We start from the raw sequence: 15000 nt of genomic DNA, 5'->3' as shown, positions 1-15000 counted from the left end.
TGTATTGTTGTAGTTTTCAGGGGTGTTAAATGTAAGACGGGTGGTTTCATAACTGGGTAGGCTACGCGCTTTGTTTCACGGGGTGTTAAATGAAGCTTCTTGAATATCATTGTTTATGTCACGTTTATTTAATCTGAAGCATAAAAAATGCTTCGTGGGAATGGTATTTTCTTAGATTTGTAGAAATTAGGTTAGGGTGACCAGACGTCCTCTTTAGCGGAATTTCAAAATCGTCCGGGATTTGTTATTCTAGCCTCAAACGTGTTTTCAGAGAATTTGCACTGCTCTCTCTTTCATTCACATAGCCTACTAGTCACGCCCTCCCCCTACAGTTCACTTGCATTGAGTTGAATTGTAGGGTGTAAGAGCCTGGCATTAGGTCGATTGAATTGGTCAGTCACCTTACCGCAAACTTCCTTGTTTAGGCCTACCACTTTCAAAGCGCATGGCTACCCGGCATCTTCAGCCATGTAGAAACACGGACGAATTAAAACATACATTTCCATGTTTTTGTCTCGGTCAAGATTAACACGAACACTTAGCCTACGTGTCGGTCGCAAATAAACGTGCCAACGACCAGGCACACATATTCAGCAAAGTGTAACTAAGAATTAGAGTAGGCCTTTCTACCTGGTTTACTATCCATAGGCTACATAACATACAGTACACATAATTCCCCTATGGCGTGTCTATGATGGCAGCAAGCAATCATGGAGCAGTGAAAATATTCGCTCTGCTCATTTTGATTGGAAAACGGTTGTGTGCAAAGTAAATACTTGAAATTAAAAACACCCAAACAAATCAGAGGGGTATTCCACGAACGGAGGTTTAACAAACACAGAGTTAACGCTGAACTCTAGGTTGATTGACCCTGAGCCGACTAACACAGAGCGGCCGGTTCCACCGCGCCGGTTATGAATTAGTTTAATCAACACGGGGTTGGTTAACACTGGGTTGTGCGCGTACACGCCAAACCTATGAAGACGTGATGTATGGAGCATGGAAATCCTGATCAAAAGGGCGAAACAGGCTAGCTGCCGCTAGGGGCGTCTAGATTTCTAGGCGAGAAACGGGCCGCATGTTTCTCAGAACTCGAACGCAGGCTGTAATAAATTAGAAAAAGTTTTAAAAACACCAAAGCAACTGCCATTCAGAGAAACCCTGGTAGGGGGTCGCTGACTGCGTGAATGCATACAAAAGCACGTTCCTAAATATTTGAACTATGAATCTATTCATATCTCAGTTAAGTTTTCTTAGCATTCCTACCACATAACCTGTTATTTTATAAAGATGTAGGCTACTCCGATGGGCCCAAGCGATCATCTGATCAAGAAAAGATAAAATATTACGATTCATGGTAGTAATTATATTATTTTCCACTTACATTTCTACATCTTTGCGCGGAATGGCTATAGTGTGGAGGACGGCGCATGCAACAATTACGCAAGCCCGTTCGGACACACTCTTATACTACGTAGGCATTGCAATTTGGACTTCTATATCCCAAATGTGTTTTCAATCGCGGGTTCTGTTGTGTGCCAGGTTAAATGTTGCATGTGGTCCAGGAGCGGGATTAGGGTACAGGGTGATGAGCGTCGGGAGGCATGGATACCCTCGATCCCCAAGAAGCTACCCATCGCGCTGCGACCAAATACAAACTTTGAGCTATCTTGCACAAGCACATCAATTATATAAGGTCTATGATATGTTCATAATGCAACGCAGTCTGTTGAAATGTACATCATTACATCCTGGCATCGTAGACCGAACCAGGCAATTTTGCCTCCACATAAGTATAATCATGTGCGAAGCATCATATCATCTAATGATCTAACGACAGCGATTAACAAACTATCTTGAAGATATTGGAAATGGCCAATATAGGCTGCGTATACCTACCTAAACATTTATACTGTAATATCCTTTCCTGTTCACATAATCGGCCTCATATATGGCTGGGGCACTTGTGCCATCAATGCACCCGACATAATATTGTAACCGAATGGTATCATCGTGATACCCATATGAAAAGTCAACAGCAAGGATAATTTCCGTGCCACTTGGGGACACTTAAAGCATTAGTGACCTGTGAGACGAGTTGGTGTAACTCCATTTTAATGACCCTCGTGAGTTGTGGCCAGGAAAGAGGATGAAGTCGCGCACTAACCGCTCCAGCGCAAGACAGACTTTACGCACTGATTGGCAGACCGTAGCTTTCCCTATGCTCAGCATCTCAAATACTGTACAGAAAACTACACTTCGCAAATAAATGGAGAGCTATGCAAATAGTTTGCAGTGAACTGAGGCAGGTTGACGATTGGTAACGTAGGGCTGGAGAAGGCTATTTAAATATATTAAAGTTTAACGTGAAAAACGATATCGCTTCAGCCAAAATTCATCAAAATGTCGAGCCGTGGTCTTATCAATCTCTCTCGGTGAATTGCTCGAATTATTTGCGCTCCGATGTCAATAGGCCTCTCAGCATGCCATTGAACACGAGAAAGCTGCGGAAACGCGGGTTTAAATAGGCTACCCTGAGCAAAACCGGGTTATCTTTCAAACTTAACCTGTGCAAAACCTGCTCCGACCAGGTTAGGTTCAGAACATATGTTTCTATAGTAACTAACATACCGTGTTCATTTTGGAACGGAAAACCTAGAGTTACCGCAAACCCTGGGTTAACTTACCCGGTTTTGTGATAAAACCGGCTTTGTGGAATACCCCTCAGCTGAAACGATTTCACAGTAGCCTACATAACAGACACACTGGAAAAGAAAGGGATATTTTCTAAATGTATTGCATTTTCTGGTGACAACTGCTACATAGATTTTGGAGGAATCCGGCGTAACAAGGATGGCAAGAGTGTTTTTGCAAATTTAAAAAAAGTCCTTGCAGAACACAGCTCTTATAGAGAGCCGAAGTCACGCCCTTCTACTTCCGGTCTATGGGACCTATTTTACGATTTTTTTATGCATGGGAGTCAATGGAGAGATAACAATTATTTTTTGGTCCCGTTCGAGTTGGACCGTGCATTTCACATATGATGTGTGGGAATTTAAAAGATAATTTTTCACATTAATAAAGTTCTGTTTTTCATTAGACTTTAAAAGTTATCTAAGTTTTGTGCGAATCCGTTCAGTGGACTACATTTCTCGTCTCAAACGATGCACGTCACCAACTGAGCCACCAACTAGCAAACGAGAGGCTGGCTAGTTAGCTAGCTATTATGCTAGTTAACGGTTACATCCATAGACAGTAAAAGATATGGACAGAGCTATCACGTAGACGGCAGCAGAGACCGAGGAAGCAAATCTCAACGGTTTTTTTTTAGGTCTTCTTGTCTCTGCGCAGGCTCAGTTGTCGTAAATGTGACGTAGGCACGTAGTCTGACCGAGTCTGACCTATGGCGACGCTTTACTCTCGCTGGACGCATGCGCCTTTAACACTTTAGCATTGACTTCGGAAAAACGTTAATTACTCAGCCGATAAGACGGTTACGAGATTATTATGTCAATTTCACAATGTAGTATGTACCCCGACAATAGAACATGTTCATATAAAGGCTTAAAACGCTTCAGCTCTAACGTAATTTGATGTCAAAGTGGCGCTTACGCCCCATAGGATTCAATGGAATGGCCAGCTAGCCACGGTCTTCTCGTTAGCATGGCGGCCGCCATACTGTCTACACTCTCAGAACGTTCGCTGCCCCCTTGGTTACATCTTGCTGCAAGCTAAGTCACTTAACAGTAGTGTTTGTACAGTCTATGAATGAAATACAACTTATCTGATGTGTTTAATCCTCTGACTCATGATATTTTCATCGGCAAGGGGGAAGCTCAAATAAGACCTGTTGCTGGCGCCCGTGGCTGTGAATTGGTCTAACGTCACTAACGCGACTGATGTGTTTGTAGTCGTTGGAAACACGATCTTTCACAATGTTGTAATTCACTAGTTACGACATACTTTTCAAATGTCTTTACATGAAAAATTGTCATTAAAATTGACAAACATCATATGGGTAATTCAAGGCACAAGACAATCGGGACCAGAAAATAATTTATATTTCTCCATTGACTGCCATTGAAAAAAAATCCAAAGATAGGTCCCATGGAGGCAATCGGAAGAGGCGGGACTTCGGCTCTCTATTGGTGTAGGCTGCCCAGCACATATTCTGAACAATTGTGTTCACTAGCCTACAGCAGACACAAAGCAGGAACTGAATAGTAAGCCTAGTTACATATCATGACACAACCCAATGAGCCAATTTCACAGTGTCCAGGGTGTCTGGCCTAGTTGATGTTAATGATGCCTTAATTGGCAGGGTAAAACATCTTCCTGTTTCTGTCTTTCCTGTAGACTGAGCTGTTCCAGAGGAAGTTAGTTTACACAGTGGCGACATCTTGTGAAATACACAAACAATAACAATTTGTTTTCTGAATGTTTAATTGGCACAGTTAACACAATACAACGTATTCAGTGCTGAGAAACAAGCATACCAAATGGAACAAACGGAAAAAAAAAGTGCAAAACACATTGTTTGGACATTTAGCCAAACCAAACTGAACCATGAAATAAGAAGAAAAAAGGTTGAATTTAGCAAAGCGGAGGGGGGGAAAAAAAGAAACAACACCTTCAAATAGTTAAAACCTTAAAAATAGACTCTCTCTCCTTTTTTCTTAGTTTATTCTCTTATCTATATATTTATATATACTCTCTGCTTCCGAGTGGCCAAGCGGTCTGTACAGTGAGGGCCAATGGTGTGAGCATGAGAGAGACTGGAGGAACATCCTCAATGGTTTCCCCTCAGTCAGTTGGGCGTGACGCAGGTCCTACTTCCTGTTGATATCCAGCAGTTGTGTGGCTGTGTCTGTGGATCAAGACATCACACTGCCTAGAAGTCTGCTAGTGTTGATGATGGCAGTCTCTCTCCGTAGCCCTTCCACTAACAACATAACAGAACAGCGGAAAAACAACAGCATTTTGCCATGACTGTATCTACACACGTCGCCATAGATTTGGACGGAAACACGGAAGTAATGAGTTTGATGCACTTGTTCACATGTTTATCTTGGCTGGACTCTATACGTGTTAATTTGGATATTTGTCATTTCTGGAATTTATATTTACAGTGAGTGGTATGATCGATAGCACTTCAGTCATCGGTTTTTGAAATGTTCCTCAAGTAAATACATTTTACAAACATGTTTTCATCAAACATCTCCCAGACACACTTCTGGCTTTAAGCAAAATAAAAAGGTGGTATCCTCACCGAACCACATCAGGTCTCTGAAGGCTCTACAGTTCTGATGTGGCACTTCTTATTCTCACTTGTGTGGTCTGGTTGTGGGCATACGTGATTCAGGTGCAATTTAAAATTTCCAGCAATAAAAAAAAAAAACATAAAATAATTAAAAACAGCTACAAAACAAATAAGCATTTCGATCTAAAGACATCTCTCTTTTGCCCCAAAGCGACATAAGACAGTCCATCATCCATCAAAGAACCGACGTGAAACTCAAACGATCACATCCTTTCAGAAGCTGTAAGAGGACGGAGAGCACCTCACCACTAATGGAACAAAAAAGCCTGTTAAAAAATTATACCACAGATCATAACATTGCATGTAAAATGGAGTCTGGTTCTATCTCTCATTCATGCCCCTTTAAGGCTTGATGTGGTGATCATGGTCACAGGTTCACTGTGTAGAAAATGTGTGCACGGACTCCACTGCTAGACAGACACTGCTGAACAGTAGCTAGGTTTGTGAAGGTCAATCTGTAAATTGACCCCCCTGATAAAAACCAAATCACAGAGGCAGGTCATACGGCAACACACACGTATCACGAATGACCTGTTCATATTCACTCACAGTACATCTGTAGTTAATGCATACCATGTATACATTATAGACAAAGGAAACAAGAAAAGGAGACACAAACACCCTGATGATTGTGGCCTAGGTTCTTATGTGATTAAGTGGCGATGGCTATAAGCAAAGAGAACTGAAAAGAGAGCAAAGCAAACTATGGGTTTAAAGTGAACCTAGCCTGAAAGAAAACTGATCCAGCGGGATAGATGGAAGTGTTTATGAGTGTGAAGCTAAACTAATAACAGAAGGAGAGGGAGAACTGTTAGAACATGGGAACAAATAAGCCCGACCCTGGCATGAAGGGGATGGCACAACCAGAGGGCCCACGTGTCTGGAACGAAGCGGTTGGCATGACTTGACACCCAGACTCGACTGACTTGACTTTGTGGATCAAGTTGATTACAAACTGTGGATCACACTACACGTTGTTGTTCAGTTTTTAGACACGGCACCCGTCATTCCAAAGCTGACGAGGACTTTCTGCGTGTGCCGACTTATCGCCTCCAGCTAAACATGAAGAGATTTAATAATTTACCCTCATGACGTCCCTCGCCGTGGCATACCCTTGCAAGACCAAACTGAACAGAGTGAGTGAAAAATGAGAAGAGACAGGAGCGTAGAGAGGTGAGTCGTCTGCATGCATATGCAATGGCGCCCCTCTGTGGCGGTGACTGGTTCTACCTGGACAGCCCTCACGGCCCTCTTTTTCCAAGGGTCACATAAAAACCAAGGTGTCGAAGAGCAGGAGCAGCAGAGCAAGTACAATGTGTGTGTGACGGACTGTGCAAACACCAGCGCGACTGGACAACACACAGCGTGACGACAGAACACGTGTAACAGACACCAGAGCTGAACCGAAGAAAAACAAAAATAAAAACAATGAAACATTTTTATAAAACATGTATGAGAGCTGACTTTCTGATTTTGACCCAGGTTGTTGTTGATTTTTTTTTTTTTTCTTTTAACGGCGCCAGGTACAACACTGACACACAAGAGAGATTCAGAAAAAAGAAAATAGATCGGAGTATCAAAGCTTTAAAAAAAATCAGCTATTCCTCTTTATCAGCTCTCTTCATCTCTCCACCCTCCCCCTGTCATTCTCTCTCTCCATCTCTCCTTTACACTTTCCGAGTGCAGTGTTTATCTCAGGCAGCTTTTCCTCCGTCTTCCACCGAGCCATCACACTCTCTTAGGAATCTGTACCAGAAAAACACACAGACAATGGCAGAACGTTAGTAACATTGCAGAAGATCACGGTGGAGCAGAATGTGCAGAGCCGCAAATGAAATATTGTCACAGTAAGTTCTGCACTGCAGAAAATCAGTCACCAACTCGATTAGTGCATGAACACACACCTCAAGTCTCTGGATGTTAACACACACACACATTGCCTTTAGAGGACAGACATAAACACAACCACACATTAACTATGAAGTCACGCTAAACAAATTATTCAAACAATGCCAGATATAGTCTAACCAACTGTAAACCAGTGTCTCAATTCGCTGTGAAAACAGCTGCATGCATTAACGTGTAATCTTTGGTAACCCCTTATGAAAGCTCATACAGTTAGGTTAATCTCACCCTCCAAACACACACAGTTATGTTAATCTCACCCTCCAAACACAACACATACAGTCATGTTAATCTCACCCTCCAAACACATACAGTCATGCTAATCTCACCCACCAAACACTTTCCTAACAGAGCAGACAGTAGACAGAGTCAACCCCACAGCATTTTGCAAGAGGCTCATGCAACACAATCGAGCGGAGCTCCACACTTGGCTCTCCTTGGCCACCCAAGAGTAGCAGACCCATGCAGGGCATCTCAAAGTCTCACACTAGGCTCATACTTGCACTTTCTCACCGGCTATAAGCTCCGGTCACCAGTGTCTCCATGGCTCTGAAACACATCAGTGGGATATTCCCAAATATTCCCATTATGCCCGAGACCGGCACTTCTGTTTAGCTCTTCACATTTCAGTGTATAAACACAACAATTCAGACTCTTTACACGTTTAGATCATACAGTCTATGGTTTAGATAAATATTTAAAAACAAGTGCATCGTCATGGGGACGAAACAGTTCAGCTCTTGCTGCAACATTCCATTCAGAGGGTCATGACTGACTGTAGCAAGGAAGGAAGATTGACTTGATATGCTCACACTGAACTCAGTAGTCAAGCCGACATGCAGGCTCGTGAGTTTTAAGGCAAGCCACTGGTCACAAGCCACTGGTCAATCTCACATGACAGAGTGGACACGGATCCGTTCGCTGATACTGTATATCTCACACTTCCATCGTCACCGTGTCTCCTCTCCGATGCATTCCGAAAAACACATTCAAGTGAAAACAGACCAGTCCGGCAAACTCACAGTTACCTGCCTGTCTAAAAACAAGCTCTCCAGCTGCGGCTACTGGGGACCAGTGACATTTCAGAACTCTGGGGCGGTGTCCAGTGATTGGTTCCTGAGACGCAGGAGCACGCCCCAAAGTTCAGGGCTATTTAGGTTTTGGTCTGGGGCACCCTCTAGAGGCACCTTAGAAGAACTGCAGACGGGGACTGTGCACAGCTATGTTGCTGTGAACTTTGTAGCTTTTTGCTGACGGTCCCACACACACACACACACACACTCAAAAAAACAATGGCCTTCCCATGTATGATGGATAAAAAAAACACTCTCATACTATCTCTCTCACACACACATAAAACACACTTAGGGCAGAACAGACGTTTAGTTCACTCCCCCAACAGTAAACTGAGTAAGCAGATTAAATATAAGTCTTGAAACCTTTGGTGTTATTGTCCAGAAAGACTTCCACATAAGAGGTGGGCACGTATCCCTCCTCCTCCTCGTTCCTGCGCACGCGCGTCCAGCCATCGCCTTTATCTTCCTCGATCACGTACAACAACTCGCCCTCCGCTACTGAGATGGTGCCCTCGTTCGTGCCTGCGTGGAGAGGAAGTGGTGAAGAGAGAGAGTAATGGGAGCACAGGGGGAAGTGGAAGAGACGAGTAAAGCACACAGTTAAACATACTGCTACTATTACAGTAAAGGTGCCATAAAGACATTAGTAAATGATTATTCATTCAAACTGATCTATAGTATATTTCTGACATGTATGGAGTATATATGTAGGCACATATGTGTATATATGTACATACATATACATATACATACATGCATATATGTATGTATACTGTATAGTTCCATTAATGCTAGACACTGTTTAATACAGTTTAAAATTCTGCACAGACTTCACTATTCCAAGGCAAAACTGCATAAAATATTTCCTGAAGTTTCACCTCTTTGTGAGAAATGTGAATGTATGGACGCTACCTTAACCCATAGCTATGCTCTATGTTCCAAACTGCAGGAGTTTTGGTGTGATATATTCCGTTTTCTTTCTATGATCTTGGAGGTCCAGATAGAGCCCGATCCTGTTTTAATAATTCTGGGTATATCTGAAGAGTTAAGGAAGCTAAGTGTAGCACATCAGAGTCTTCTGGCTTATGGTGTTATGATTGGAAAAAAACTGATCTTATTATCTTGGAAAAAGAAAGAGGTACCCTCCTTCAAGCATTGGCTGACAGAGCTGACAGACACCCTACACTTGGAGAGAATTAGATTCATCCTGAAGGACAAGCTTAGGGCCTTTGAGAAGGTTTGGCTTCCATTGGTCTCTTATCTTGACGGAGAAGGCCATTAAGACATGAGTTAGGATACACTCCTGGGGTGGGAGGGGTGGGTGATTGTAGGATGGGACTTGGGGAATGGTTTAGGGGAGGGGGTGGTGACTGGTGAACTATGTTATGTTTTTTCTTTTCTTGTACTTTTGTATAATTGTATAAGGTATGTCACTGTCTCTGTTGTCATTTGATGTCTGTTGCTGATTTTTGTTATGATTATTTTAAAAGAAACATGTCATTGTCATGTCAAATCCCAAGTTGAATGAAAATGTTTCCCAATAAACATATTTGAAACATATATGTATGTATGTATGTATGTACAGTATGGTAGACTCATGGGATTCTAAACAGCACAGTGCACTTGTGTTGAGCTGCATTTCATTGTAAATGATCAATTTCAGCATAATATGTACACAGATTAATCTACTGTAACTGTGCATCCTTAATCCTAGACTTTAGACTAACACAATGTTATGGTATGCTGTGGTTACCGTCAAAGGGGTAAAGGGCCTTGCAGGTGCCTATGGTGGGCAAGGTCTCGTCTTCCTCAAACTCGTCATCAAACTCGGGGTCAGCTGGTTTCACCGGCGGCTCGGAGCTGGGCTCCTCTGTGTAACTGCCATCTGGGCTGCTCAACACACAAACACACACACTCACTATAGCAAAGCATACACACGCCGTAAAAGGTAGCACGCACACACACACACACACACACACACACTCACTCACTCACTCAATAGAGCAAAGCATGCACACACCGTAAGAGCCACACGCAAACACACACAGTCTACAAACACATCAACTATTCATGTAGCCCTGACAGTCATACACACTCACGAAAGCGCCATATGCTGACATGCTGCTGTGTACACACACAAATACAACACAGTGCGTCTGTGCTTGTGTACACTGTGTATGTGCACACTTGTGTGTCTGTTTGTACTTTACCTTTCTCTGTCCTGTGCACAGTTGTTGGTGACGGTCACCGTTGTTGTGACGGTCACGGGTGCGACGGGTGCATTGTTCGGAGTCTCGGAGAATACTACGCTTTGCCTCTTGGGGGCGTCACTCTTCACTGGCAATCTGCCCTCAACCTCGGCAAGCCATCCCTGTGACACACACAAACACACACACGCACGCGCACGCGCGCACACACACACACACACACACACACACACACACACACACACACACACACACACACACACACACACACACACACACACACACACACACACACACACACACACACACACACACACACACACACACACACACACACACACACACACACACACACACACACACACACACACACACACAAACACATAAGCATATATATTTCCATACAGACATACAGCAAGACTACATAGTCAGAGTGGGGGGGGGAGTACTACCCAGTAACAAAAACAGTGCCTTGGCTTGGCGAATCACTTCTCATTTGTTTAGAAACACATGGAGATCAGAGCCAAGCGCACATTAGGAAATGAGAGCGCACTGTATCCTAATAAGGCAAGATGCATGTGTGCTATTACTCTCTTGCACCGGTGAACTCACTCACTGTAATTCATACAGACAGCAATACAGCCAGTCAGATCTGGAGGTGAGTGAGTCAGAGAGAGAGAGAAAGTGTGTGTGTGTGTGTGTGTGGGTGGGTGGGTGGGTGGGTGGGTGTGAAGGCTCACCTCGAACTTCTGAGCCTCTGCCTGCAGCTTGTCGATGTTTTGAGCGATCTCTCCCAGTCGAGGGTCTAGACTTGTGGGGTCGCCCATCTGAGGGTTCTTTATGTACACGTCCTTCATCTTTGTCAAAGCATCTCTGCAAACACACAAGCAAATGTATACAATTCAGATCTGTTTGCTGGAAAACCTGAACTAACTTTATTTGTTATTTGTTTATTTGTTTGTTTAGTTGACTGTGTGTCAATACCTAGCTTGATCCTATATTTGTGTGAGTGTGCATGTGCGTGTGTGAGTGTGAGTGTGTGTGTGTGTGTGTGTGTGTGTGTGTGTGTGTGTGTGCGTGCGTGCGTGCGTGCGTGTGTGTTATACCTCTGATCCATTTCCTTCTGAATGTCTTTGTTGATGTCGTCTATCTTCGCCTGGAGCTTCTTCCTCCTCTGCTCTGGTGGAAGGTGGCTGAAGTCCTCTGGTCCGGAGCCCTGAGGAAGAGGAGGAGAAGAAAGAGGAGAAGGAGGAGACGAAGAGGAGAGAAGTCAGTTTCAATCAGAAATCCCACAGGTATACGCACCATAGCTTCCTCTTAGCTTTTAGCTCCTATCCCTCTGGGCTACAGAGTAATGCACCCTTTAATGTGTAAACTATTTAGAATGATACTAATGCAGGCCTTCATCTACTTTGTTCTTCTATTACTATACTATACCATATGTCACTTCATGTCCACTATCTTTGCTATATTCCAATGCTCATAACCTAATATCTCATGCTAATAGTCTGGCATTAGTCAGTCGGTATAAGTATTAATCCAATCAAGTGTCTTTTCAAAGATCTGGGGATACAGTTACCTGCAACTCACAAACTACATTTTGTCTACTGGGGTTCACAGGTCAGCCAAATGACCTTTCACCTTTTCAGTCACAAGCCTCAAACCAGTCATTTCAACTGAACTATTACTAAAGCCTAGCCGTTCCCTACCGACGCCCTTCTGAACGATAATGTGGCGCAGTCTTCTAAGGTGAGGTAAGGACATGCACTCAACCCTCTAAGGCTGTGTGATAAAGCCTAATCCTAATCTGGGCTGAGTGCATTATTGCTGTACTAAGGAGAATGATCGGGAGCACAGAGTGCCGATTTCCTCCGACCGGGCAGATGTAGCCACGGTGAAACAATGATATCGATCCTGGGAGAGCGTGAGTCATCTTATTTCCATGCATTTACAGTGAGGCAGTGCAAAGTGCTCTCTAAGGAATATGTGTGTGTGCGCCTATACAGTAAGTGTATTTGATGTGGTTTATGCAGGTATGTTTTGAAAGTCGGAAAATAAATGATGCACAATCCGTGCCATCTTGAAAGACTACCAGGAGGAAGTATACTTTAAAATGCTCTTGGATCCAGGACCGTTTCACTCATAAAGAGGATCAAAACACTAAACTGACTCATAACTGTTCTTTCATCCTATTACTTTGAGCTCGGACTGGATAGGTTGGGGAGGAACTACAAATACACACTGACCAGATTTCAGACTAGCATTTCTCCTTCCTCTCCAAGGAAACGGGGAGAGGGGTTAGCTCAGGACTGCAACTCAACAAGCAGACCTTCCTATCTAGGGATGAGGGTTCAAAGGTCACAGTGGAGAGGGAGGTCACCTTGCTACCACAGTAACCTTACCCTTTCAGTGTCTCCCAGAGTGCAGCACTTACCGCCCCCATGCAACAACACAAAAACGGTTTTCATCAACGTGCTCCCAACAGTCAACACTGAACATCAACATCATGCTTCCAAAATGCAGGCCACATTCAGTGATTCCTCTTTACACACAATGCTTGTGAACCAACGCGAACACAACACACACAACTAGGAGAGTGTCTGAGCACATGCTAGCCCATACTGTGCTTACCTCACCATTCACTCCACACTTGAATTGGACTTGTGGCAGCTAGCAGCATCTTTTCATCTAATGCTAATAGCTAGATGCCTAGCTAATAGCTAGGCATCTACACTACTTGTCTATTTAATGTCACATACTACATTAGATTTGTGTATGTCATTAATGTCATTATTATGTCTGTCATTTGGTTACTGATGTTCTATGATATTTTTTTCTATTCAGAGTACTGTCATTTTTGGCTCATTAATGTGAATCAGTGAAGACAAACATGAGTGTAAATTGTGTCTGCAAGTGTTTGGATGTGCTTTGTATTTGTGTGCTACTTTAGATTCTCATACTAACACATGTACTAATGCTAAAAGTTAAAATTAATCAATCAAGTGCCTTGATCAATCCACTAATGTATTGGGAGAAATTTCTGTGGATGACTATGGAACATCAGGGTCAGCTGCAGTGAAACGAGGGGGGTCAATGTCATGGTGATGAGCAGACGAGATGAACTGGTTGGTTGATTCACCTGGCTGGACCACTATTCACTGTTGTTGAGCCTTCAGGTTAATACACATCACAATTACAGATTAGCTACCTGATGCCCGCCCACTGCTGTGTGTAGAAGACCAGAGTATGGATCCAGCGCTTTGTACAATTCACCCAAATCATGACCAGCTAATGTGGATAAGTCACTGACCATCCACAGAGGTCATGTTTATACTGAGGAACTTTCAGTGAAAATAGAATTTTATTAAATAATTCTGACTAGATTATTACATTATTAGTAATAAGTTAAAATTGATAATTTTCTCTTTTTTACTGGATGATAAACGTAACGCTTCCATTCTCTGGCTGTGCACAGAGGAAGTCTCGCATATCACACTGTCAGTGGAGTGGGGGCAACAGGCTTGACTAGCCTTCTCAGTCACTATGACCGGACTGTAAGGACACACTGCTGGACATAAACAGAAACAGACAGGACGGTCGTTCACCTCAATCAGACTCCGCATGTGGGAATTGAGCGTGAGCTACACACAGGGGCAGGGTTGGACAGTCACCAAGGAGACAGGGCGACAAGACAGCAAAAACAAACATGTAAACAGAAATACAAAAGAAGCAAAAAACAAAACAACACAAGTGAGACAATTATATGCTGCCTGTAATTCAAATAAAACAAAATAAAAAATAAAAAAATAAGTCACAACAACATAGTGGACACTAAATGAAAAAAAAAGAAACACTAGACAAATAAACTAATAAACTAAAAGACGAACAAGGACACAACAAATAAATAAACAAAACAAAAAACAACGGAGTGTTTGGGGACGTGGGCTATGTTAATACGACGACGACGACGAGGAGCATGCTACGGTCATGCTAGTTACGCACATGCTACTTGACGTTCATGCTAGTTAACGTTCATGCAATTAACGGTCATGCTTACCAGCTTGAGAGAAAGCTGCTCGGGGAGGAGAGAGAGAAATGATGGAGGGATCGGTAGGGAAGAAGAGAGAGAGAGAAGAGGGAGAGAACAACAAATGACGTCAGCCGGGTACAATAACACCATCCTCCTTTTCCAGCCACGTTTGGGATGTTATGATGTCACAGGTAAAACAGGTGTACACGGTGTTACAGATAAACAGTTTTCAAGGTGCATCGTGATGTCAAGGTAAACAGCTGTTGTGGACAGGGTACATTGTGAAGTGACAAGTGAAGAGTGGTAGCCAAGTAGTGTCGGGGAGTCATCACTCACCTGCGCCAAAACCTCACAGCAGATGCAGATATGCCAAAACATTGTGAAATAAGACTGTCCTGACACTACCAAATCAGACGGATGAGCATCCCCCAAAATCACAATGCTCTCAGAGGATCTGAAGAG

At 43.3% G+C, this 15000-nt stretch overlaps 1 protein-coding gene across 6 annotated transcripts in view; it reads right to left on the bottom strand.

Annotated features, from left to right (window-relative positions):
• Positions 1 to 4425: 4425 nt before the first annotated feature.
• Positions 4426 to 15000, bottom strand: part of LOC134100470 (formin-binding protein 1) — a 55594-nt gene continuing 45019 nt past the window's right edge. For 2 of the 6 annotated variants that reach the window (XM_062553676.1, XM_062553677.1), the window contains 6 exons: positions 14566 to 14580; positions 11615 to 11724; positions 11249 to 11381; positions 10512 to 10672; positions 10055 to 10191; positions 8645 to 8823 (listed from right to left, as the gene is read on the bottom strand). In XM_062553676.1, the coding sequence (XP_062409660.1) occupies positions 8645 to 8823; positions 10055 to 10191; positions 10512 to 10672; positions 11249 to 11381; positions 11615 to 11724; positions 14566 to 14580 (735 nt within the window). Of the gene's footprint in view, positions 7067 to 7738; positions 7775 to 8644; positions 8824 to 10054; positions 10195 to 10511; positions 10673 to 11248; positions 11382 to 11614; positions 11725 to 14113; positions 14150 to 14565; positions 14581 to 15000 lie in introns of those variants that run through there. The other 4 variants (XM_062553675.1, XM_062553674.1, XM_062553678.1 and 1 more) reach the window with 4 other exon arrangements.

This window comes from Sardina pilchardus, chromosome 14 (assembly GCF_963854185.1).
Source record: "Sardina pilchardus chromosome 14, fSarPil1.1, whole genome shotgun sequence".
Lineage (NCBI taxonomy): Eukaryota > Metazoa > Chordata > Actinopteri > Clupeiformes > Clupeidae > Sardina > Sardina pilchardus.
Note: the sequence above shows the minus strand (reverse complement) of the source record. Positions and strands in the feature narration are given on the sequence as shown.